This window comes from Notothenia rossii (assembly GCF_949606895.1).
Source record: "Notothenia rossii genome assembly, chromosome: 8".
NCBI classification, from domain to species: Eukaryota; Metazoa; Chordata; class Actinopteri; order Perciformes; family Nototheniidae; genus Notothenia; species Notothenia rossii.
This window is the reverse complement of record NC_136906.1, coordinates 71413443-71440429: the sequence shown is the minus strand read 5'-3', so window position 1 is coordinate 71440429 and position 26987 is coordinate 71413443. Positions and strand designations below refer to the sequence as shown.

At 40.6% G+C, this 26987-nt stretch overlaps 2 protein-coding genes across 2 annotated transcripts; one reads left to right on the top strand and one right to left on the bottom strand.

Annotated features, from left to right (window-relative positions):
* Positions 1–12071: 12071 nt before the first annotated feature.
* LOC307016551 (delayed-rectifier potassium channel regulatory subunit KCNS3-like) lies at positions 12072–15600 on the bottom strand. Its single transcript, XM_079645676.1, has 2 exons — positions 14785–15600; positions 12072–14242 (listed from the first exon to the last, which is right to left on the bottom strand). Exon 2 carries the CDS (start codon positions 14236–14238, stop codon positions 12739–12741), a length of 1500 nt encoding a protein of 499 aa, XP_079501802.1. The 5' UTR covers positions 14239–14242; positions 14785–15600; the 3' UTR covers positions 12072–12738.
* Positions 15601–20378: 4778 nt separating this feature from the next.
* Positions 20379–26554, top strand: LOC307017447 (uncharacterized protein). Its single transcript, XM_079647059.1, has 20 exons — positions 20379–20478; positions 20569–20627; positions 20702–20788; positions 20870–20991; positions 21073–21216; positions 21349–21426; positions 21511–21678; positions 21969–22071; positions 22301–22521; positions 22934–23090; positions 23173–23384; positions 23468–23830; positions 23935–24049; positions 24126–24295; positions 24380–24474; positions 25066–25196; positions 25605–25794; positions 25950–26091; positions 26205–26301; positions 26444–26554. The coding sequence occupies exons 1-20, from the start codon at positions 20456–20458 to the stop codon at positions 26518–26520; spliced, it is 2754 nt and encodes a 917-aa protein (XP_079503185.1). The 5' UTR covers positions 20379–20455; the 3' UTR covers positions 26521–26554.
* Positions 26555–26987: the final 433 nt, after the last annotated feature.

Here is a 26987-nt window from a genome sequence, read left to right as displayed (position 1 = left end):
TCCCTTTAAGAGAGAGAGAGGGGGGTGCGGCTTGTGCATGTGTGTTTGTGAATGGTAGAGCGACAGTGATGGAACGTGTGTATGTTTCTGGAAGTGAAACGGGAAAGCAGAAAAACAGAGGTCTGTGATGTATTTTTGTGAAACAGAAGAACAGCTAAATAAATGCAACGTCCTCCCAAGAAGAGCTCGCCTCTCTCCAGTCATTTAAGCTAAAGTGGGTTATTGAACCTGAAGCTTGTTGCTTCTGCCCTCCTCGACTACGGTCTGGGAGCCGACAGGAAAGTTCAACACACAGATGGCCAGTCCGCCCCTTTGTAGCATATTATTTCGATGAGAGATGAGCAGATCGCCACTGGGCTTTCAACTAAATAAACACAACCACGCAAAAACTGCGTCATTTGTACAGCTCCTTATGGGTACTGAAATTAGTGAAGTGCTTTCCTCCGTGGTGAAACGATCAGCACTGCACCACGGAAGAAAGCGGCAGAAAGTCACCTGGAGATAAAGAGAGCGGGGCTGCGTTGAGTGCATGGCTTCCTTCTGCAGGTAACGGGGAGACGCGCTCTGGCGGCGGTCTCGCGTTCAGGATCCGAAAATTAATTTAAATATTTTGCACACTTATTCCACTTATTCCTAGTGTGCCACTGGTTACGGTGCCGCGTGCCAATGCTGGCACGCGTGCCAGGGGTTGCCGACCCCTGATCTATAGTAACGCAGTGTAGGCGGAGCCGTGATGTCATCGTCAATGAGAACCCCAGAAAAACAACACAGCCGTTAGCTGTTAGCACTCAAGCTCACAGCTCCTCATATCTGTTCAGAAACAAGACAACATTTAAACAAGTACAAACCACAGACTGTCTGTGTCATGGCGAATACAGTCGCTGGTTTATTTGTGTCTGTATAGGCCGTTGTTGTGAGTGTGGACGGTCGGAGCATATACCATCAAGCCCGCCTTAACCTGCCATCAGGCCCTGGGGCTGTTTTGTAGGCCCCCTATTTAAACAACAAATCAAAGTAATTTGTGATGCTCTTCTCCACTCTGCTCTACGCACGCCTGGTCCTCTCCTCCAGATGAGTGACGTATCAGGCCTCCCTCATTTATTTGTCCGGTTGCCGTTGACTCCCCTCCACGTAGCAAGTCCTCGTCGTCCTCTCCATCTCCTCCAACAGATAATGTCCTTCCTGTCTATTTTTCCTCTCCCGCTACTCCATCGCTATCAGAACCAGACGGCCTACTTGGCTCCGAGGCCCCGCGGCCGGCACCACTGCCGCTCGGTACAAAACTCATCTGTCCTTCCTCCTCACCCTGGCCTACAGGTTTAAAATAACCTGTAAGCTTCGGCATTTTTTGTAATAGCTGCTTGTCTCGAAACTCCTTTTCCCTCAACAATTTCCTTTTCCCGAGCGCCACTCTCAAACACTTTCTTCTCCGACATTGTCTGCTAAACAACTTTCATCTGTCACTCAATCACTCGCAATTTGAATAAGTCACATGTGAAACATATTCTCATTCTGATTGGCTGTTAAGTGGTGCCCACTGACTGTTTTGGAGTCATCATTTTTGAGAAAAATCTCCCGGAATCCATCGATCTGATTGATTAGCGGAGCAAATTATCAAAATACTACGGAGGGAAGATATTTTCGTTTGGATTACTGGTCTGGGGGAAGCTCACGAGTGTGTGTGTGTATACGTGTGTGTGTGTGTTTGTGTAATTTTGCATTTTGTGTGTATTGTGTTTGTTTCCCGGGGAAACCACTCACGAGAAACACCGGCTGTTGTTATGCCTGCTGTGACGTTAAGTTACTCCGTTTTCCGCTTGTAATTATGCCGTTACAAGCTTCAAAGTTGTATTTATCATCTGAATTTGCAGAAACAAGTTTAATATTCTGAAAGCCAAGACTTTGTTTATTTTAAACCAGATGAAAACAAACTGTAACGGACCCTGCCGTGTTATCCATGATTACTATACACCTTACATTCATAATTTTAACGGAGGGAGGGGAACAGCAGAGTGGCGAGGGAGAGCTGTCTTCTTCCCTTTACAAGCTTCAAAAGTGTATTTATCGTGTGATTTTGGAAATAAAAGCTTAATATTCTGAAAGCCAAGACTTTGTTCATTTAAAATAAAAATAAAACATCCAAAATAAATGTTTTTTTTTACATTTTTTTTTATTGGCTCATGATAGGCCCCCGATCTCCATAGGCCCCTGGGCTTCAGCCCAGGTCAGCCCGTGCATTAAGGCGGCCCTACATACATGCCAACCTTTCCAAATCCAAAAGAGGTAAGTTTGCGCGCTGCAAATATGCACGCCCAAATTAGGTAATCAGAAGAAATGGAACCCCAGTAATTACAATTATATGTCAAATGTATTTGACATATATTGCATAATTTTATGCATTTTTCAGAAAAAGAGAATTTTGTCAACGGAGGGGAGGGGGGGTGTGCTAGTGAATTGTCAACGCGGGGAGCCTCGCTGCGGGAAAACGGCGGGCCGTTTAAAAACAGCCGTCAGCGAACGGACCCGAAGTGGACCGATTGGGGTGGGCCGAGTGGCCCGACCGTCCCACTTCGGTGCCGGCCCATCGGGATTCCCGAACGTCCCGATGGCCAGTCCGCCACTAGAGATAAATATCCCAACATCTCAACATTTTATTATATTTTAACCTAACACTGGATGTCTTTCAGTCGACAACATGTGTTTTCGAGACACTGATATTAACGGGGAAACCCTGCAGGACTGAAATGTCTCATCTCTGTTCCCCTAAACTCATTTGGGAGCGATTACCTATCAGCCCCGGGGGTAACGCTGCCCTTCCTCTTCACGTTGTTTCACTTTCACAAACACAGAGGACTGTTTTTATGATGGGAAACGGTTTCCGCTAAAAGTCGAGTCCAGTGTCTATGGAGTGTCATTTTAATTTTTTTATAATTTGGGAAGATTGGAAATCTGTAGGGAAAGCCAGCTAAATCGGTAGGCGGTAGAAACATGTCAAAAGCAGTAGACTACCGCCCAAATCGGTAGGGTTGACAGGTATGCATATACTGCGTTAGCTTAGCCGTTCTCCATTCAGAAAACACGCATTTTAAAAGGTTTTTTGCCTGCCGTCTGTCTGCAGACTTGTCAAAGCATTAATTCATGGTTTTTACTAACCGGTATCAGTATGTTGTTACTTCGGCATCATTTTGAAACGTGTATTACGATTAAATCACGGTCAAACATGTTCATTTTTTGTAGTTGTAGCCCCTTGCCAGCAATTCTCTCTCTAGTTTAGCATACTCAGCCCGACTCAGCCTGGTTGTTGGCCCGGAAAGAACTTTGACTTTATGGGGCCAGAAAACTGTGAAATAGTACCCGCTAGCCGGAACTACGCTAAGTGGAAAAGCAACCAAAAACGGGCCCCGCACGGCTCGGCACGCTTAAAGCGAGCTCCGCACTGTAGTGGAAATGCGCCATAAGATGTGCTGATTAAATAAATCAAGAAAATGTAAATCAATAGTGTGCTGACAGGAGTGAAGAAGATTCTTTAGATGCAGGTTTTATTCTAAGCAGGTTCCACCAAATTAACTGATTAATCACTTTGCCTAGATCCCCAAAAATGATTTTCTGGATCATTAGACCAGAAGCAGTCCAGGTGGCTTGTGCTTTGTTTTAAATGACATTGCTGTACTCAGTTATTTTATATTTAAAGAAGAAAGAAGGAACATGTTTTGAAAATGCACATATTGAGGAAAATTATAATTCTCCTCATAGAAGAAGGAGATTGCACACAGTAAGATGTTCTTAATCTTAAATGGCGTCAATCATCCTGGAAGAGATATAGTATACAAATCAATTATCAGCAAGGTCATTTAGGGCTAATCAAAGCAATCACTGGGGCACAATAACGCTCAAAGAGGCACAGGACAATTACTCACTGAATAACGTCCTCAGAGCTTCCTTAAGTGCTTTATGTTGCCAGAGTCCATTTTCATTTTAATGTTAAATCGACAATGCAAAGCAAACGCTGCCTGTGGCTGACAATGTAAACTGATATGGGCGAAGAGATTTGAAGAAGACTTGAAAAACAAGAAGAAGATAACAGCAAGTTATTGAGAGAGAAATAGAGCCTGCCCCCCTCTTTGACAAACTGTTTAAAGAAAGTTTGCGAGTTAATTGTTCATTCAATGTCACATTGTGTGAGTTGTAGATTTTCTTTATGGCTCATTAGTCCCTCAATGACAGAAGCAGTGGCCTTTTGCAAAGGAATTTACTCAATAACATTACAGCTTCTGTTACTAGTGTCTTTGCAAATGTAGATGCAACAATAACTTATGATGCACCATTATAGGTTAAGCTACCCAAAAATATGTAAGTTGGTTAAAGTAAACCTCTTCTTTACCAGCTGCAACATTGATGAACACATGAATGCATCAATCATTTTGAATATAGGCACATGTTGATGTGTATCATCTTCTTCTTTTAATTGAGTACTATTTAAAATACACAACTTTTCTTTCCAATAAGATATTTTAACACTGTGTTATTGCTCTTGCAAGACTTTCCACCACTGCTCAGTGGACAGATATTGAGACTGTTACCTTTAAAGTGTCTCTCCTGCTTTCATTTTTAAAGAGCTTAGCAAGGATTGAGGGCAGTGGTCATAATGTCAACATCATTCACATTAACTTTACAAGGTTGATGGTACTATCCATCTGTTTAATCAAAAGCCCTTTCTTGTTATACCTGCCAAAAACGCTCCACAGCCATACATCTACAGACAAATGCACAAGATCTCAATAAATCAGATTAGAGGGATATTAAACCATGATACATAACGTAATAACTAAATCACTGCTGAGATAGAATTCAATAAAGGTGCAGATTATCATTGATTTTTAATTACAGACATTTATTGATGCTGTAAAAGACTGAGTGGACACAATTACGCAGCATATGCATTGCTCGGCACAAGCAGCTCACATCATTGACTGTAAAAATCTGCAGCCGAGGTTAAAAAAACAAAGCATGCTGCAGTAAGTTTCCAGGCTCTTTCCTGATGAGATTTATGGATGCATGAATACATTATACATCATACATATCATCATAGGCTAAAAGTAATAAAGTCACAACTATTTTTTTTAGGTTTAATGTTAAAGGTTTTTGATATAGATAAAGTTACAAATACAAAATATGTATTGATAACTAAGAACCAAAACTGACAAAAATGTTTGCTTTGTTCGTATCTCGTCCATTTGTGCCCTTGTTGAGTCTCCGTATTTCTTGTTTCAGAAATTAGAATATTCTGTCTTAAAGCGGCCCTATTATTCTTTTAGAATTGTTCCCTTTAATGTTATATATTTGTGTGCATGTAAATGGTCTGCAAAGGCTAAAATCCCAAAGATCCCTCTTGAGGGAGTTTCTCTCCCCCCTTCCTTGCCTGAAATACCTCGATTGGACTCCTTTGTTTACTTCCGTAAAATAGTGACATCGCTATGTAACACTTGCACTTCTATTGGCTAGCGCTCCGAAACATTGTACATATAGGCTAAGGGGCGGGACATCTCTTAGCGGTTGACCGATCACAACAGAGCCGGCCAGCTAACCAATCAGAGCAGACTTGGCTCTGGTTTCAGACAGAGGGTGAAAAGATGTGCTGCAGCTCAGGCAGTATGAGAAAAAAAGCTCTTTGAACATTAAAGCATGAAAACATAAGCATGAGCTCAGGACCCCTTTAATCACATGCTTTCCATCATTGAATCAGTTGAATTGAAGTTGTTACCTGTAATAACAGCTGTGTTCTTTATTTAATGTAAATGGGTTTAACTCCGGTGGCTACATGCAAATAAAGGTGAAAAGTATTTGATTGTATCCATGTCAGGGTGCTGTTTGCAGAATATTTTTGTGTGTCTTTCCCTGGCCCATCCCTCCCTATTCAGTCTTCCTCTCGCTCTCCTCATCCTCTCTTCCTTCCTCTGATTCATTAGCAGGACTCTGAGTCCTCCTGCCCTCTTTTACTGCCTCCATTAAATCCTTGCTCTCTCCATTGCAACCCTCCATAGCGAGTGAGTCAGTGCATCATCCCAGCAAAGAGCCGCAGCCGTGTTCTCTACATTTTTCATCCTATCCACTCTGTCGTCACTTAGGCCCAGCCCAGCTCAGCACTCTGTCACTCTGAAACACATGAATGAAATGTAAACTCAATTCATATAATGTGTATGAGCCTGTGATTAAAACTAAGAGATATACAGTATGTCCAAACTCTGATATTGACAATATATTTCCTTTATATCTGCTGTGAAGAAAATTAAATAAACTAGATGTATTCATACATTCTACTGTATGTATACTGAAGTGGGGATAAAGCTAATAAATTGTCCCATAAACGTTGACGGAAAGGAGTTTTACATCCACTATTACATGGTACATTTAAACTGCTGCGAGAGACTAGTGAACACTTCGAGGTTAAATGCGGCTGGCGGGTCATTAAGCTCACGCTGCGCAGCTGAGCATTGTTCAAACTTTATTTTAAATTCTAATGATGATCAGAATGAGAATCAGAATCAGAAACAGGTTTATTACCAGGTAGATTTACACTTACGAGGAATTTGACTAGGTGTCGTACATAAAAGTAAAACAACAATTAAAACACAGATAGAGAACTAGAATTAAAAAAAAGAACCATCCATGCCAGACTGGATTTAGGAAAAAGTGTATTGAATGATAAACAAAAGTGTCTATGTCAATGCAGAATATATGTAGGATGTTGTCAGACATTGTGGAATAATATTCTTTTAATAGCTTAAACCATTCATTTCTTAAATAGCACTTTAACTGTTATTCTAGTATTTGTTATCTGTCTCATTATACTTTAGCTTGGCCTTTAATTGTTGTTTTAAGTGTCATTTAATGTAATTTAATAATTTGTGTTTCTTTTGTACTTTGTATAATTACATTCGATGTTATTTGTTAATCACGGTGTATTGCCTTGTTGTTCAAATGTGCTTTATAAAAAAACATGCCTTGCCTTTAAACCACATAGAGGGGGGATGGGACATTTTTAAGTGGAGTTTTTATCTCAACTACAAATGAAATTGCCCATTTATGTTAGATGAGCAGCAGAACAGTGTCTCCTTACTCCTTGTATTAAGCTGTGCAACATCCTTGCAGTGTTTGGGCTGTAACCTCACGTAACCTGTCCAAACAAACAGGAATCGAATCCGTCTGCAAGACAAACAGCTCGTTCTCCGAGGAGCCGACGCTGCAGTGAGCCTCGCTGAGCGCAGGGGACACAGGCCTGCCCCCACCCCCCCTCTGAGATGGATTCCAGGCAGGGGACTCTGGATTATCTGCTTATCTCTGCTTTCATAATTACTGAGCTCACGACTGCAATGGTGGCCAAAGAGGCTAATTGAAATGCTTCAGTCTTCTCTTGTTCTTAATGGGATAAGTCACACTGCAGTGTCCAAGGTGAGGTGAAGGTGAGTTTGGCCCCAGCTGTTCTTTTTTTTTCAGTCCAATTTGCTTATAATGTATCTTTGTCTGTGTAAAACACTTGACATTAAGATAACCGGGTCAATTAGCCTTTTATCTAAGGGGCAGCCCACGTCAGAAGCTAATAAACTGAATACATAAAGGTCAATGGAGAAGGATTTAGAGTGGCGTCAGGAGGTGTAGTGAAGTCCCATATAACTGCAGCATCCCCTGTTTGATTCGAGCTGTGGAGCTTTAGACAAGACCTGCATTTAATAATAAAGACAAAAAACTGGTTCAAAAAGTAAAATATGTCCATTCTAATTTAGATTTTTGCATTTTGTACACATAGACTAATTATTACAACCACTGTATGCTAACAATAGATTGTAGCACAATTGTTTCACAGTAAAGTGCTTGTGCATCTTTCAAAAAAAATCCACATTTCAGATAGGAACATCTCATCCCAAATCTCATCCCATTCAAGGTACACTTACTAATTATTGTTAGCTTTCAAACACAACTTTTAAAGACAACATACCACAAAGTCCTCCAAGTGCTGTGAATAAAATAAGGACAATTACTAACATGTTGATTTCCATGAAAACTTAAGAACCTATGCCATGGCTGAGACAGATATCCATTGATTTGGGATGGAAAATAAAGTATTTCTGAATCTAAAATGAAGAGGAGTAGGCAGGTTTAAGAATGCTGAATGAATAATGAAAGCATAGCTTGTTCACAATAAAAGTTAATAGATGTAAAAAGGCTTATTTGCCTGGCTGAATTACAGCAGATTTATATGACGCCCAGTCAGAAAGTCAGCTTCCATCAGAATAATACATGATTATGGAAATGCACATTAAAATTGTCCATCAAGCCTCGTTGTAACAAACCTGCATGGGGGAACAAAGCAGGAACCCAATATAGACAAAGTGGTTTCTTTGTTATACCTGACCCTGAGCTGAAACCACTCCGATAGTAATGGGAGAGTAAAAGTGATCTGGCTGTACTCTGCGGACCACGCAAAGACTCGGATCAAGACATTACAAATTAGCTTCAGCTAATGGAAATATTAAAACAGTTCCTCCTGGCAGAGTCTCCTCTATCAGGAAAAACTAAATACCGGCCACAAGTCTCTTGTTTTTCCCTCCAGACAGGAGTCACTAAAAGCAATGTTAGGGAAACTTCCATCCTACATCTGCTCCCTGATCTCACGGCGTATTGTAAATGGCTACTGCCTGAGATCGAATGCTGTGGTTGTATTAAATGTGCCAACTGCTAGGACTGTCTTAGGGAATACAGCTTTTAGATGCGCAGCTCCGCTAATTTGGAACAGTCTGCAAAAGGAATGGAGGTTGAGCAGTTTGGTTCCATTACATGTTTTTAAAGCAAGGTTAGATGTTATCCAATCGGAAACTGATGGTATCTGTAAATGCTACTAGCTATACAAACTGTAGTCAATGTAAATATGCCATATGATGTCCTCTTTGTTTTTCTGTCATGTTTGTATTCATGTTGGAACCTACTTGCAGCAGGTCACCATTGAAAAAGAGGTCAATGATCTCAATGGGTTTTCACCCGAATAAATAAAGGTTTGAATTGAATTGAATTGTCACAGAATCACGTTTCAGCTCATTCAAATTGTGTTTCCTTTTTGGATGGGGTCATTATTGTGCTTATTTACTGTTATATCACAGTGGCTTTAGAAAGTATTCAGACACCTCAACTTTTTGCAAGCTTTGGATCTGATGTAATATTAAATGGACAAAATTAACATTTATGTCCCATAAAAACGTCAATCTGCCCAACATAACAAAGCCATAACAATATGAAATACAAGGTTTCCGAATTTTTATTTAACATTAATTAAGCAATCACAACCTTAATCCATTAAAGCCAACTTTGCAGAATCCCATTTGGTTCTTGGCCAATTCTCTACAAGTTTTGAATTGCGTTTTTATCTATTAAAACTCAATGACTTGAGACTAAAGGTGATAAAGTAGCAACCTTAGAGCTCGAGCACTGGGTTCCTGCAGTATTTCGAATTCCTGTTTGCATTTTGCAAATTCATCACTGCAGTGACCTTTTCCTCTTGTGCGAGGTAGAGGGACTAATGCTTTCACGAAGCCCGAGGCTTTATGTAATATATACAGTATTAAGTATATAGTTTATACCACCCTGAAAACAGATGTCAGATTTTCATCTAAAGATTAACGTTCTCTCTTCAAAAAACTTGAACTTCACTTTGATCGTCTCTCTCCAATCTTCTCTGTATCGAGTTTTGTTAAACATTGCGATCCAGCAACCTCTGCAGCACTGCAAGACTTCACTGTCACTCTCTGCACACAGAGAACTCTCTTCAAATCAGCATCAAAGTTGCTGGCTATTACAAACACAACCCTTCAAGAGAAGAAAAACCTGCTTAAACAATACTTATTGATCTGTTTTTATTTCACACTCATGGAAATGTCCTCCGTCTTTCTGACAGGAACTCGATGATCAGTGACACCTTTTATCCTGGTGGTTTAAATTCTCCGCTGCATCCAATCATCAGGATTAAGACTTCATTTGACCAACAGAAGTATTATGGTTAGCAACTTTACTACAGCCTTAATGTAATGAAGCTTTTTTCATTTTAAGAAAAAAATAAAAAACCTAAAGGGTAAGTTAGAAACACGATTCACCTTGTCAGCGCTGCAACATCGACATTTGTGCTGACACCCGCACTGTGACATTTATAGGTAATTGGCTTTTTCTACCCTTTACATTAACAACACCCTGACTCCATTGTTCCTCCCCCCTCTGTGTGATGCATATCTTGTTGTCTTTAAACTCAGCCCTATCCACCTCTTTGAGTTCGTTTGTTACATTTACAGTGACCTAAATATCTGTAGACAGCGGTCCCATTTTTATTCATTGCAGCAAACTCCGGTTTCCTTTTTCTTGATTGACTAAAGGTGTCAGATAAATGTAGTGGAGCAAAAATACAATTCAACATGTTGCCCCTTGGAGTCAAATATAAAATGGAAAGTTAAGCACCTCAAAATTGTATTTAAGTGACTTCACTAAGTACATGTACTTTCCGCCACTGACAATATCAACTACCCAACAATTAGCCTACCTCCAAAAATACGAAACTTTCAGAAGTCAGATGGGGACCACAAGCTGCTATAGGAAATGGGAAATATAAGATGCACATCCTGAAATAAGTTCAATAAGGGAATGCATTTTTGCTGATGGCAAAGTGAACAGATATTGAAACCCACTTCCCTGAACGTCCAAAGCCATGAGGGTGGGATTAATGGTGAGGAACGCAAAACCATCACTATTGTTTGCCGAAGGTGCTTGATCGCCATTTCCTGCGATGGATTCTTTAACAAACAGACTACTATCTGAAAAATCCAATAACAATTACATATTAGCCTGAAGACCCTTTATAATGGAAGCTGAAGAGAAATCCATTGATGCATTTTACACATTTTCCTGACAAACTGTAGGCCAACGCAACTTGTGTTAGCATTTTTGTTCATTGTTAAAAAAGTTCTTAGAGAGGTTTGGTTTCATAATGTTTCTTACATCATGAATCAAAGTGGAAATTCAGCTGCGCTAATGATCATTAAAGCATCCATCCTCACTTAATGGCAGCCATAGTTCATTTTTACAGTTTTGTTTACATTCTATTGTGAATGAGCTAGAATTATCTCAAAATGTAATCCCTCCTTTTCTCCATTTACTTTTTATTGCAGAGGTTCAACAGCTTTTGGTTTTGCGACGAGGTATGAGATAAAAAAAAAAAGAGGGGGTTAGGGTTAAATATTTCACCTTTTCAGATAACTTGATATTGGAAGAAGGTCAACAAGAGTTAAGAATATAGATTATTGTTTTCCATAACACAGAAACAAAAAAACAAATAAGCATCGTTTTTGAGTGATAGAACTCTATTTGTCAGATCTATTATCGGACATAAAGTGTGACGAATAAATCCAATATTATTCAGCCATTCATGCATCTGTGTGAATAATAATAATTGAAAATCAATGCTTATCTGTACCAAAACCCCTGTCATTAAAAAAAGTGTGGATTGAGCAATATGCTAATATCCCATGCTGAGACAGGAAGCCAAACAATCAAAACAAATGTACCATCAATCAAAGCAAAATGAGATGATCTGTCCTGGTTAAACTGCAGGTAGTCCCTAAACCAACCTCTGCAACTCCACAGTGACACCCATTCATCATTTTGTTATTGTGTTTCATTCACTAACATCTAGCTGATACATAAGAAACCATCTGAACATTAGAATGGAGAATAACATTTGAGCTTTAAGTGTAGAAGCTTCTGAAGAGCTGCACCTTAGAGACCCCTGTAGAAAACGATATTTGACATCTCAAGCTCTAGTAACAGCAGCTCATCCAACCGGAGATTATACAAAGGGACAGCCAATCGATGCTTTCAGGAACAGAAGAGTGAAGAAGATGTGCATAAAGTTCGTCAACAGTTTAAAGTGCATTTCCCCAATAAAGAAAAGACACTGATGACAGGTTGGTTTAGATTTGAGAGTTATTTTAGTGAAGAACATATGGCGATGAATAAATGCAATGAACCTGAGCTGCAAACCTTGTCTGAGTGAGTGGGCGGTACACCTTACTGTATGCCATGTCACAAACGAGAGGCATATTTCTTCTGATTCACTGAGTTTTATTTCATGTCCACATGAGTTATCCCCTAGGAGTCACCCAGCATGCGGAAACAACTATCCAAAAGAAAAGTTAAACAACAATAACCTGGTATATCAGTGCGTCTGTGTGGCAGTTCCTGGTCAGCATCAAAACTATTGCATATTTCTACACATTATTCAGAAATTCATTTATTTTTGTTCATGCAGACTGTGTAACATCAGTCAATTAGAGATCTATAATACCATTTTGAAACAGCAAACAGTATTGTTGTCGTTATAGACTTCAGCTGAAATCTCACTCTGAACTTTCAGCTGGCAGACAAATCAATACAGGGCATTACTTTGAAAAAACATTAACATTATGGCCTCCGACATGCATCATTGCTGTTTTTTCAAGCAGAAAATGGGCTTTTAGACCTCTGAGCAAGGCTCAAATTCCCTTAAGATTTCCGGGTTTTAGTGACACTGTGTATATTTCATAAGCCCTTGAAGAAGAAAAAAACAATCGACAGCCACCATATTTCTCTGTCAGATTGCAGGAGGAAGACAGGCGGTGTGATGGAGCGCCCTGAGAGGTCATAAAGGGAGTGACACTCCATTGAATCTCATTTCGTTGCCCCATTTTCACAAGTCTCGTTTTCATACATCTCTATATCCTGGAGACTGGAGGCGTCCGTCTCGTCTCCTGCGCTGCTCACACTGTTTCTGAAGGCGATACTTCCAATAAAAGGATACATGCTTCCTGCAAAGAGGTCTTTTATGTTATAATAAGGAATCTCTGGATCTTTTCTTTCAGGCTTAGTGATACCCTTACCCTCCATGGCTTTGTTTCTTTGATAGTACTTTGAAAACTTATTGAAGATGATGGTGATGGGCAGAGCCACCACCAACAGGCCACACACGATACACAAGGTCGCCACTATCTTCCCCGCCAGCGTTACCGGGCAGGTGTCACCGTAACCCACTGTGGTCATGGTGATGGTTGCCCACCACCAGCCTAAAGGGATGGTCCCCAGATCTGTGTTCTCCACATCCTTCTCTGCCGAGTAGATGAGGGCAGAAAAGATGGAGATCCCCACCGAGAGGAAGAGAAGGAGCAGACCCACCTCTTGGTAGCTGTGTCGGACGGTGGCGCCCAGCGCTCGCAAACCGATGGAGTGGCGAGCCAGCTTCAGGATCCGGAGAACCCTCATGAGGCGGAGAACCTGCACCACCTTCCCAACATTTTGTAAGTCCTCGTTCTCCTCTGCGGCTTCCTTATCGGCTGTTTCCAGAGCTAAAGTGGCGTAAAATGGCAAAATGGAGGCAACATCAATGAGGTTTAAGGGGCTTGAGAGGAACTTCCTGCGTGAGGGCGAAACAATCAGCCTGAGGAGGAACTCAGCAGAAAAGCAGGCGATGCAGACCTCCTCGAGGATCTCAAGGACAGGATCCTCGATGAGTTTATCGTTTTGGTCCTTCTGCTGATACTCAGGCATGCTGTGGACACACATGGCAACGATGGAGGTCAACACCAAGCTGAGGGAGGCCACGGCGATGATCTTTGAACCTGTTGAGTGACCGGGGTCCTCCAGCCGCAGCCACACGTAGCTCCTCACCTCCGCACACCAGACTCCTTTGAACTGGGCCATGTCTTGATCGAGCGCAGAGAGCTCCTCAAAGGAGGAGTCCAGGCTGGGCTGCTGCTGGTCGTCGCTCCTCACATCCCAGTCTCCGTCGTCAATGTACTCCTTCCTCTCGTGGTACCAGTAGCTGCAGCAGGGGCTGAGGTGGAGCTCCTGGATCCCCCAGTACTCTATCTCCTGGCTGAAGGAGAAGACGCACACCTCCTCCATCATGTGGATATGTCCCGTGTGGTAGAAGTTGAGCACACCAAGGAAAACCTGGGGATTCCTGTCGAAGTAGTACTCCTTCTCGGATGGGCTGTAGTCGTCACACAGCTCCAGGATGGCCGCCTCGCTTTGGCAGGACAGCAGACGGGCCAGGCGTGTGTGAGGGAAGCGGAGCAGCATATCCGGATCCACGTGGTGCTGAAACCCCCCCACGTTGAGGTGGACCTGGTCCTCCTCATTCCCCCGCCGGTGGAGGATTTGCCCATACCCCATGGTCCTGATGATGTAGATACATTATGATTAGAAGCCAAGTATGTCAGTTATATCGCTTTATATATGCCCCTCAAGCATTACAGTCAAGATTTTACAGTGGTACATTAATGTGGACTGCTGTCTATCGTATCAAGACATATTTAACTGCACTGTTAGAGCACATTAGTCCTCTGAAGGAAAATAAAATCAATACAACATCCACAGGAAATGGCTTGAGCTAGAGTGAGGGAAGAGGCGTGAGGTGCTGTCACTTCTTCCAGTGCTCAAGTACAGGACTATCACCAGAAGAATCAAATTACAGACTAAACTAATCCGAGGAAATGACAAGCAACAAGTTGAAACTGAAACCACACATCATTACAATCAGTTATTAGGACTGCTTTCCTGCATGTGTAGCTTTCTATATTGTTCATTAAATACCCTTCTAGAAATTCAGAGCAACGAGCTGATTTGACAAAAAATTTTTCAATTTATCTATTTAGAGATAAACAATTACTTTTTAGTTTTCAACAAAAACTGAATGCAAAACGTGAAGCTGGTACGTACCTTTACTTGCAGCCTTTCTTTCCATGAAAATAACTTTTATCCGGGTGGTTAAGTTTTCACATTGTGGTGGAGCTGCGGGTCGGTGGAGCTGCAGCCTCGCGGAGCAGAGAGCTGGAGGCGGGACAGCAGCACCGGTGGTTTGTTCCCTTTTACAGGGAGCAGGGAGGGGCGAGTGAGGGGAGGGGGGAGGGGAGGGACACTGCACAGATGTAGGAACACCCTGCGAGATATTTGTGTATTCGTTTTTTATGGCTTTTTATGCACACTATGCAAACAGTTGTTTATATTTCAAATAAAGATAAGATAAAATATATAGGCTACTATATTGATCCCAATTTGGGATTTTCGTCACAGCAGCATGTAGGTAAGACATTGAACATGAATTGGAAGTAAGTAAAAAAAGAAACGCAAGACAGTGAATATATACATATTAATAATGAAGGATATTTAATTTTATAATATTTTGCACTTTCGAAGAAAAGCTACCTTCTTAACATCTGCACAACTTTCCACTTTTCATAACAAAACTGCTCATATTTTATTTTGTTATTCTGATCATCTTTGTCATAGTAGGCTCTACTGTAGTGTATAGTTTTTTTTTCGTATATCGATCCATGTAAATTATTTTCTATATCTTAATGTTATAAAAATGCCTATGTGTAAACCTAGTTGGCAATTTACCTGTTTCTGATACTAAAGGAAGCTGTATTATTGTTATGATAAGCTCATACGATTTTATTTTTAGTTTTGAGTGCACCTGAAGCATTTTATTGTTTATTGTTATGTTTTATAAGGTGGCCCTGAAGTGCAAGTCAAAACAACATTTCATAAAACGCTACAGCATTTCACAAAACAAAGCCAGTCAAGAAATGACGCTTCGTGATTGGTCAGCGCCCGACAGCGCCACGTATTTCCTGTTTGGTACTATTCAGCTGTTTCTACACAAATTTTAAACTGAGTTGGAAAGATTGGAAGAAGAGATGGAAATCTTAAGGGAATATTTTAACAACGGATATACATGATGTTATCCTCGACATGCTGTCAACCCATCACCACATCATCATGTCCCAAAACATCAGCCGTTAGCAGTTAGCACACAGAGCTCACAGCTCCTCATATCTGTTCAGAAACTGGACAAAACTTAAACATGAACAAAACACAGACTGTCTGTGTCATGGCGAATAAAGTCGCTGCTTTATTTCTGTCTGAATCATGTTGTTGTGAGTGTGGACAGAGCAGGTTGTTGTCAAAAATATTCCCTTCCCTTCCATTCTTTCCAACTCAGTTTAAAATTCGTGCAGAAACAGCTGTCGGGTGCTGACCAATTACGAAGCATCATTTCTTGACTGGCAGCAAAAACAACCAACACAGCAGTGCTTCTCTGGCTGGCTCTGTCCAATCACAAACAAGAAGTGTTCTCCCTAAAGGAATACCCTTTCCGTAAAAGTTGAAATCTTGAAGTGTTTTGTGAAATCCTGTGGCGTTTTGGGAAATGCTGTAGCGTTTTGTGAAAGGCTGTGGCGTTTTGTGAAATGCTGTAGTGTTTTGTGAAATGCTGTAGCGTTTTGTGAAATGCTGTAGTGTTTTGTGAAATGCTGTAGCGTTTTGTGAAATCCTGTGGCGTTTTGTGAAATGCTGTAGTGTTTTGTGAAATGCTGTAGCGTTTTGTGAAATGCTGCAGTGTTTTGTGAAATGCTGTAGCGTTTTGTGAAATGCTGTAGTGTTTTGTGAAATGCTGTAGTGTTTTGTGAAATGCTGTGGCGTTTTGTGAAATGCTGTAGTGTTTTGTGAAATGCTGTAGCGTTTTGTGAAATGCTGTAGTGTTTTGTGAAATGCTGTAGCGTTTTGTGAAATGCTGTGGCGTTTTGTGAAATGCTGTAGCGTTTTGTGAAATGCTGTGGCGTTTTGTAAAATGCTGTAGCGTTTTGTGAAATGCTGTAGCGTTTTGTGAAATGCTGTAGTGTTTTGTGAAATGCTGTAGCGTTTTGTGAAATGCTGTAGCGTTTTGTGAAATGCTGTAGTGTTTTGTGAAATGCTGTAGTGTTTTGTGAAATGCTGTGGCGTTTTGTGAAATGCTGTAGTGTTTTTTGAAATGTCGTTGCGTTTTATGAAATGCTGTAGCGTTTTATGAAATGCTGTAGTGTTTTATGACATGTTGTTTTGACTTGCATTTCAGGGCCACCGTAGTTTGATGTGTTAAAAAACGACTTTATTTTTGTTAAACTACTGCAGCTGATCAAAGCTGGGCTGCAGCTGGAGAGAGAAGGAAGTAGAATCACACTCTGACATTTCAATCCTCTGTGAGAAAGCCCTGCTGGCAGGATATCTGCCAAAGCAGGCAGTAACACTGTATTTGGCAGCAAATTGGAAATACATCATACCTTTATAGTGGCAGCTGATGTAAACATATAAATAAAGGAATAAGCTGCAGCCAGTTGTCATTGAACTCACAAGACCATTTTTAATGTATGAAATAATGTGCCAAGTTTTCCCCCCATCTGTGTCGTAGCTGAGGTGGTTTCTATCCATCATTTTATTACCTCCATAAAACACATTATCAGTATCTCCCAGATGTGCTGCTCAAAGCATAAAACTCCAAGAACACCAAACCCTTGCAGGGTGTTCGACTTTCACTGTTCTCCTCCTAAAGTTAATGTAGTGTTTTAAACATCCTTCCCACAAGGGTACGGTGAGAGGCTGTTGTGCAGTGTATTGTAGACACAACATTTTCAGAGCGGATGCAATATAGATGAGGAATATAAAATGAGTCAGCAACTTATTTGAACATCTCTGTCCAGCTTGACAGTTGCAAGACATTTGTGATGTTCTCTATGTGATGGTAACAACAAAAGCAGCACGTTTAGCATCCAATAAATCCAGTCATGTTACATTTCTGCTCTGACTCAAAGAAGTCAAATAATTTTCTGTTAGATGTTTTGGTTTTACGCCTCCTTTTTACTTGACCTTATCCAAAGCGACAATCCCCACAGGAGCAATTTGGGGTGAAGTGTCTAGCCCAGGGACACAACAACATGCTGACTGCAGTGGGGTTTGAACCTGTGACCCCCTGATCCCAACACCATGGCTCTACCCACTGCGCCACACGCCTCCCAAATATGATACAAAACCCTGAACATCCTGCTAAATCAAAATTCATGGCCTAAAGGAGTGATGTTTTTAATGACTATGAACTACAACGGCCTTTATTAAGGTTTAGCTGGGGACTTGGCAGTATTCAGATATTTTACGAAAGTAAAAGTTATTTTAGCCTACTACAGAGTAAAAATACTCTCTCTGATACAAGTAAATGTCCCGCATTAGAGACGTTACTTAAGTAAAAGTAAGTGAGTATATCAGCAAAATATATAGTATTTAAAGGTAAAAGTATATGCAAAGAAAAAAACATAACAAATATATAAAATTGTTCAAAACAAATAAGTAAATTAACTTCATGCTCATGCCAAATACTTACTAATCTCTAAACTGGGTAGCTGATTAACAGATTTAGCTGTTCTCAGTCATTTTTAACTTCATCCGGCTGCTTTGGCCATGCTTCAGTATTATTGCTTCAGCTTCTTTTTTAATGAAAGATATTTCTATACTTCTCCCCTGCTCAGTCAGCCATTCTTCTTTTTTTCTTGTTTAGGTTTTTGGCGGATTGCAAACAACTTTAAGGTGCATACTGCCACCTACTGTACAAGAGTGTGTATCACCATATCATCCTATCACCACTTGTGGAATTATACCACTGTGTTTACGTGGTTTTAAATTCTTCCAATCAATCCTGTTTCACTCAAATACTTAAGAATGGCCTTCCTGGTAGCTCTTACCCCCTCACCTTCTGTTCCCAGTATGCCCATCAGGCTCCAGTCCCTTCCTGCCTCTCTGACCCTGTCTCTTAGTTTTTCCCTCTCTGTTTTGTACATGTTGCAGTGTAAAATGATGTGTTCCACATTTTATTTCACCCCACACCCCCTGCATTCTTCAACTTCAATTGTTCCCATTATAAACATTGTGCCGTTTAATCCTGTATGATCCAATCTGAGTCTATGATGATGATCTCTTCCCGTCTGTTCCTTTCTGTATAGAGCTTTGTTATGATTGATTTCTGTAACTTGTGGTATCTCCTCCCTTTCTGATCTTCCTCCAACTCTTTCTGCCATATTTCCATACCCTTCTTCTTAATTATTGCTTTTCCTTCTCCTTTTCCAAGTGAAACTGGTATTGCTATTTCCTTCTGTAACGCATCTTTTGCTAACTTATCAGCATGCTCATTCCCTTGAACCCCCTCATGTGCAGGCACCCAGCATAACTGCACATCTATTCCCCTCCTCTGAAGTCTCAGTAAGCAATGGTTAAGTTCAATGATTACATCTTCTCTAACAGTTATTGTCGACTGTATGCTTTCCAGAGCAGATAGTGAGTCTGTGCATATCACCAACCTATCAGGTCTGACCTCTTCAACCCATTGTAGCCCAATAATTGCTGCAAGTATTTCTGCTGTATAAACTGATAAGTTATTTGACACTCGTTTTGAGATTGATATTTTGAATTCTGGTATATACACGCCTATCCCCACGCATTCTTGCTTCTTAGATCCATCTGTGTAAATGTTGAGGTAATACTAATACTTTTCGTTCAGCTACATACTCGTTTTAATTCCCACTTCATTTATTTGCCACTCTTTTTTCCTTTCTATGATAGACTCACATATTAGCTTCTGGGAAAAGCCATGGGGGAACACTGCTAAGTGGGCTTGCTTTGGCAAACGTTATGATCTCCACTCCATAATGCCCTCGTTCTCTCCTTACTTGTCCAGCCAAACCCACGCCCCTGGAACTTTGTATATTCCCAGCAATCCTGTAGTATTCTGTTTGTGATATTTTCCTCTCCACTTCCTTGTAGCCTGACCCAGTACGACAGAGCAAGTTTCTCTCTTCTGATTTCCAGAGGTGTCTCTCCTGCTTCTATCAGAACTGCATAGGGGATGACTTTATCGCTTCAATACACAGCCGCAATGCTTTATATTGTAGTCTATCAATTTTTAATAGTGATGTTTTTGCTGCTGCTCCATACACTATACAACCAGTCTATTGTGGACCTCAAAATTGATCTGTATATGTCTATTAATGCTTGTTTATCTGCGCCCCAGTTGCATACAGCTACAGCTTGTAATATATTTAATACTTTTTTGCATTTTGTTTCCACTTGTTTAATATGCATTTCCCATGTATATTTGCTATCAAACCACAGTCCTAGGTATTTGAATTCATTCACCTTTGTCATTGGACAATCATATAGTGTTAACTGTTGGCCATCAATCTTGCGTTTATTTGTAAATATCATGTAGCATGACTTGCTTTCTGACATTTTGAATCCCCAGTTGTATGACCACCTCTCCACTTTTTTAATCGCTCTATATTCTCCATTACGTATGGGGCATTTCTTCCCCTCATTCAAATAGCCCCATCATCCAGTTAGCCATTCTACTCCCCTCAATGCCTTTAAATGTTGGGATTCCCTTCAGACTGGATTACACACACAGGCCTGCTCAATCACCTCATCAGGCAGTAATGGGCTCCACCTGTGAGCAGGACCCTCCCTCTTCCTCAACAACTTCATTTAAAAAGTGCAAAAACCAGGGACCTTCACCAGTCTCCCAACTCTTGCCATGGGTTGTTTAGCTGGATTGGGGTTTGTAGTTTTTTTTTTTTTATGTATGTATGTATTTAAATTAAGGTTTATTTTTCTTTATACATTTAAAATGTATTCAATCTTTTTCAGGTGGTTCATTCTCCTTGGAGCAGTTGTTAACATTGAGGCACAAAATAAGCCCCAAATAAGTACGTTTTTGTCATTTTGTGATATTTTTCAACACACTTGTGTGCTGCCATCTAATATAAATGTTTAATCCCAGAAATCTACTCTCAATGCCTTGGAAACTTGCTGCGTGTGGATGTCAGTCGACTTGGAGGAAGTTCTCTTGAAGTGTCCGCTGTCATAAGTAAGCTGACATTTCAAGTATCTAGCTTTTTCTTAACTTAATCTCACTTTTAATTCAAACTTTTATTGTTCGTTTCCTCAGATAACTCTTCAATCATCCTCACACCAAGTTTATCTTCTCAGTGTGGCTTCACCATCAAGAAATACCACCTGGGAAACGCTGTGATTTATGCCGCCGTCCAAAACTGTTTTGCTCAAAATGTGGTAAAAATGACTGAATGCTAGTTTGACGCAGCACCAAATGTTTCTTTTGAAGTGGAAATTAATTTTGAGATTTGTTTTCAGGATGATAAAGCATTCACAACAAAACTAGGTCTGCGGCTACAGTCTGACAATGTGATTGAAGACGAGTTTTACCTGGTGGAAGAAACTTGCTACTACTCTTCCTGGGCCTCCCGGGAAATTATCTGTAAACCCAACTACATGGAGGCAAGTGAACGCAGCATGCCATGTTCCAGTCTATATGATTAGTGGCTTGATACCTCATATGAGTGTCAAGGCCGGTACATTTCATGTCACTGCAGAGATTGATTATCACTTATGGAGTGGCCTCATTTCTAGGTGTCTGTGAAAAAAGCAGCTCCAAATGATTATAACCTGCCTGCATACCCCGACTCGGATCCCCGAAAAGCTGCTGAGGTAAGATTGGCTCATTTTGCCTTTTTTTTTTTTCTTTTCTTATTCGAGAAACATGTATGTAACGTCTTGATATTTGCCTCACAGCAACCCATGGACGCAGTCTTCAGAATCGCCACAGTGGTGTTCCTCCCTCCTGAGGAGAGGGTCATGCAGGTGGATGAAGCCCAGAGAAATGGTTATGGGATCTCAAGCACTCCTACCAGGCTGGTGCTGCGAAGCCCAAATCCTTCACGTGAAACATACACCAAGGATGTAAGTGGATTGCAGTTCGTCTGAGATTCAAACAACTCTCACTTGATATCTTCCCCTCAGGCAGACTTGTTAAATCACTAAAGCAGCCCATTAGGTACTTGCTTACACTTACAGCCATAGATAAAATAATGTAACCAGACTGCCTTTCAAATGGATTACTTTGTCTGGAATCCAGTTGGCACTCTTAAATCAGTGAGTTCTTATTCATATCCCCCCCAGATTTTCAGGAGTGAAATTATGTTGCCACAGTATGCATTTACATCCACATGTTGTGTAATCTCCCCCCACAGGTAGCAGGTGTGCCGATGACTGTGCTCAGCACCTCAATTATATTTGAGAAGACTAAGCTGACGTCTCAACTTTATGCAGGAGCCGCTTGTCCTCAAGCTCAGGGTAATGTAAAGAGACTCACTGATGTCATTTCTTGTAGTGTTTTTCACTGGGAATTTGGGGCACTTTTTACTGTCAGGAATTTAAAACAAACATCTGCCAGTATTATTTCGGATTCCAGCATTTTTAAAATATCAAACTTTTCTAAAAATGGAGCCAAAAATATTTAACTCACCAGAATTTGTATCCAGGAAGAAGTGCTTTATTTATTTGATTTTTTTTTGGTGTACAGGTGGGGTTTCCTTTACTGAAACCTCAATCCGCTGGTTCCTGCCGAGGCGCATTGACCCTCTGATTTACTCGAAACACTTCAGACTGTTGGAGGTGAACATGGGCGTCGATGGGAGGAAGCTCGAAGCTACAGAGATATCGGCCAGAAACTATTCCCTGACTCTCGATGACTTTTACGTCATTGTTGAAATTCCTATTGGGGCTGCTGGTTGCCAAATCAAGGTTAGATAAAACAATTTAGTGCATAAATTGACAAGGTCGTTTTAGTCATGCTTGCAGCCATGCAAAAAAAAAATCTGAAATACTACAAAAGGGCAAAATATAGATGTTTATATTTCTTGGATCTAAAGAATTTCTCACAACACTGAAGAAATCAGCGTAGTTAAATTGTACATTAAAGTCATTTTAGACTTTAGAGACACAGTTTAACAAGCAATCACACTGTTGTTTCATGGAAGATAAAACTACTGAAATCCTGTTGTATGTACAAAACAAATGTAAACGGATCGTGTGAGTATGTTTGACTGTTGCAGCATCTAGAGCTTCATTGCCAGACAAATTTCCCTTTCTCTTTTAATCTGTAGCTGATAATGTTATTCAGGAAAGGCCTTACTCAGGATGTTTGTTTATGCAGAGTCATGCCCAGGATGGTCAGTACTTTACTTCTTATATGATTGAGCTGATGCTCGAGTTGCTCTGGACTGAAGACGACACTAATGAGGACACGAGATACAAAGTCTTCCTCCCCGTAGAGACCCCCCTGCAGCTTCAACCTCCACAAGTCATTGACGGTGAGTCATATTATCTTCTACTCATGCTACTATTTTTACATAAATTGCAACCTGCCTTAATTTCTTCCTTTTTGACCTACAGCCACTGTTCCCAAGGAGATGATGTTTAAGGTGTTGATTGGGCCGGTGGGCTTTGACGTAATGCTAAAGAACATCAGGTCCCCCTCTGAGGTTTTGTCCTTGGCCGACTGCTTTGCCAGAGGCTTTAAAGTCTTTGACAAAATGTCCCCTAACGGCTGCTCCAAGGTCTATACTGTTGAAGTGCCCTTCACGGACCGTGTCGTAGGACAAAGGGTGAGCCTTACACTCAACGTGGGAAATGAAATGCATTTTTTATTTTATTTTGGCAGCTAATAACTATCTGTTTCTCCCAACAGAAAGAAATGGGGGTTACAATTTACACCCTTCATCTGACCTTTGGCTTCCTGGTCCTGCCAAAGCATGCTCCATTTACTGTCACTGCTTATCTGAGAGCTAAACTGGAAGACATGGGTCTGTACCCAAGAGGAATTCCTCCCTTTGCAGCTCCTCCCTCTGCAGCTCCTCCCTCTGTCTCAGGACGCTGTGATGATAAGAATTTCTATGTCCTCGTGAAATACGGGACCAAAGGATTCAACTTTCAGACCATAATGGGAAAACGAATGCTGACCGGGAGCCTGGCTCAGCAGTACGGCGTGATGGGCAACGACACACATTTCAGTTTGATTGTACCATTTTCTGCAGCTGATGCTACGGTCGAGGTATGAATCTTAACCAAAGTTTTAAATGTGCAGGGATTTGGCAACATTTGTCAAGATCATAGTCCTCTTTAAATCATAATGTATTGTTTCTGAAAACTTCTCAGGCTGTTGAGTCGTCATCCATCAAGAGCAGACTGGATGTGACTCTGAGATATCTGAAGACCAACAAAACTATCCAAGACTTCTCCTTGGCTTGCAACTTCGTCACAAAGCTGATTGGTTTGTTAAAGAGAATACGTGTTCTTATGTAGGCTTAAATCTCCAATGCATACAAATGTCTGATCGTCTTTTTCAGAGTGTTTCCCTAATGGGACCATCACGGCTCTGGCTATAACCCTGGAGTCTGTTCCCAGTCTGAACCCCCGACGGCTCACACTCAGAAACCCCGCCTGTGGCCCCACATACAGCAACGACCAGTACGCTTATTTTGTCTTCACTGCAAACTCCTGTGGGACAACCAGAAAGGTAAAGCATGCTGCTGAACAGCTTGCTGATTGCGATAGGATTCAAACTGAGAAACGACTTCTTTCAATTTTTTTCTTTTCTTAGTTTTTGCCCAATATGATGCTGTATGAGAATGAAATCTCCATCACAGATGAACTTGAATTGAGAAAGCTCTCACAGTCGAAGGAGCCGGAGTTTGAGTGAGTATCTCGAGACTTAGAATCACCAAGCTGAAGGTTGGATGATTAATTTATTATCAAAGCTGTAGCTTGAAAAATGACATGGAGGATTAATTAACAAAGTGCTTCCGGTTTTCTAAATGTCAGCTTTTTAATGCTTTCTGTTTGTCTTAACATGATACACTTCAGGTCATTGGGTTTTAGACTTTTGGTCAGAAAAGAAAAATTCTCAGCTTGGACATTATTCACAGTTGCATGTTTTTGGAGCAAAACGGTTAAAGGCGGCCTTTTTCAGTTACAAAAACCTAATTTGTAACTCGATGGGAAAACTTAAAAAAAATACATTTCAAAAATCAGTTATTTGTAGCCGTAAACATTCATGTTCACCATTACGTAAACTGACAGTCTGACGACAACTTTAAAACAAATACAGAGACTTTGTAGGTTAACCACGTGACAAAACTTTAAAGACTCTTAAATTGTATTTTCCTTATCAGAAGTCAACTGGTACGCCATAAATCGTTCCATGGTGCAATCCCAGATGTTAACGGTGCCAATGGGTAACAATTGAACAGTTCTAAGTGTTCCCACTTAAGAGTTTTCTTCTTTCAGGCTTAAGGTGTTCTGTTACTATGACATCAACACTAACCAGGCTATTGGCTTCAACACCCGACCTTGCAGGAGTGAACTGTACGCTGACGATGCACGAGGCGGGATGCAGGTTGAAATGAGAGTTGCTTTGGGTAAAGAAAGTTCTTCATGCCTCGTGTTTTTTTTTGTTTTTTTTCTCGCATGCTTGCTAAGGATTAGATTTATTTTTGACGTCTTTGGAAACCTTCCCAAATCTAGAAACTGGGACAAATAAGAGTTGTATCATGTCAACATGTTGAAAAAGCTTAATGCAAAGAGACAGGATAACACTTTCTATCAAAATGCAGGATTTTGGGTAACTTGGAGACAGTTCATATGAATCTAGTTACTTTAAGTAATTGGAATGTTTTTTTTCATAAAGTTAATCTTTGAACTGAGTTGGCACTTGGGATGTTGACTATGTACATCCAAGTTAAACTCTTTTGCATTATGCACCTTAATGTTTCTATTCCTGTCTGAATCCTTAATAATTCGGGTCAATATGTTCTGCTTCACTTCAGACGACTCCTACAGTGCGTTTCACCGCGTTGAGGACGATCCCTTCACAAAGTACCGACAACAGCCGCTGTATTTCGAGGTGGAACTGATGGGATCTAACAACCCTGAAGTATCTCTTGAGCTGGCATACTGCTGGGCGATGCTGGAGGAGGACAAGATGTCCCTCCCTCGATGGGACCTCATCGTTAACGGGTAACTTGTATATATTTATTTGTTCTTGTCCCAATGAACTGTTTGTCAAACTGAACCAAAGGGATGGTTTAAAATCATACAGTAGGGTGCTCATTTAGCAGACTTTTGGACATCTTTACCCAAATAAAATAAAAAAATAAAATTTTCTCCATCAGTTGTGCAAACTCAAGGGACCCGCACCCAGTGATCTTCCACTCTGTTTTGCCGAAGGGCAGAGTTCATTATCCTTCAAACTTCAAGCGGTTTGAGGTCCCGATGTTTGCCTTTGCGGAAGACAAGGATAACTTGAACCGCCAGGTACTATCAGTCATAAGAATAAATAGTCTTGTTTTTATTTTTAGATGCTTCAGTGTTTGGAAAAAGAAAGTACGCTGTCTATAACAACCCTTAAATCTATTTATATCTTGTAGGTCTTTGTCCACTGTGAGGTGGTCATCTGTGATGTTAGAAATCCAGTGGATGCAGCTTGTAATGTGCAGTGTTCAGACCAGGACAACACGATGAAGGGTATCCTCTCATACATGCTGATTTCATTATCTAGTAATGTACAATAAGGTTTACACGTGTTGGCTCAAATTATAAAATGAGACAATGGCTTTTGAATAAAGTGGCTAAGATATATTTATATATATATTTTTTTCTCCCACAGGTCAAAAACTTGCCGTTTCAGATGACCCTGGTTTCAAAAGCGTGACTTCAGGACCCATCATTATAATGCGCTCCTAAATAAAGCCCTAATAAAATATTTTAAAATAATTCACACTTATAGTATTTACTTGGGAATATTGGAGATTTTTTTCATCTATAGTTGTGTTTTCTATGGTTATGGGGAGGTCCAAATGATTTCACTGTTCCAAATTACATATTTAAATGTAGTCTGTACTGTACAGGAACTGCCTGTGTACTGTTTCATGCAATAGACATACAATACAGACATACTGCTTCATCATAACATTGCACCTTGAACTTTAGTCTCATGAGGCTTGAAAAATACCTTTCCAAAAGTGTGCCATATTTTACATTCATATTCTTGTTGAAACTCAAAGTATGCCTAATGTATGCATTTGTTGGAGACTGCCTAGAGTGAGCATTTAAAAAAAGAAAGACACTAAATTGAAACCTGTTAATATTGAACAAAGGACAGCAGATGAGCACTGATTTAAAATATGCATATTCAATTATTTGTCATTCTG

Bases quoted from the DNA above. Each gene is read 5' to 3' on its own strand.
- LOC307016551 (XM_079645676.1), bottom strand. From the start codon at position 14,238: ATGGGGTATGGGCAAATCCTCCACCGGCGGGGGAATGAGGAGGACCAG.
- LOC307017447 (XM_079647059.1), top strand. From the start codon at position 20,456: ATGGGTTGTTTAGCTGGATTGGG. The intron at 20,479-20,568 runs GTTTGTAGTTTT...AATCTTTTTCAG, and splicing joins GGTTGTTTAGCTGGATTGGG to GTGGTTCATTCTCCTTGGAG. The intron at 25,795-25,949 runs GTAACTTGTATA...TTTCTCCATCAG, and splicing joins TGGGACCTCATCGTTAACGG to TTGTGCAAACTCAAGGGACC.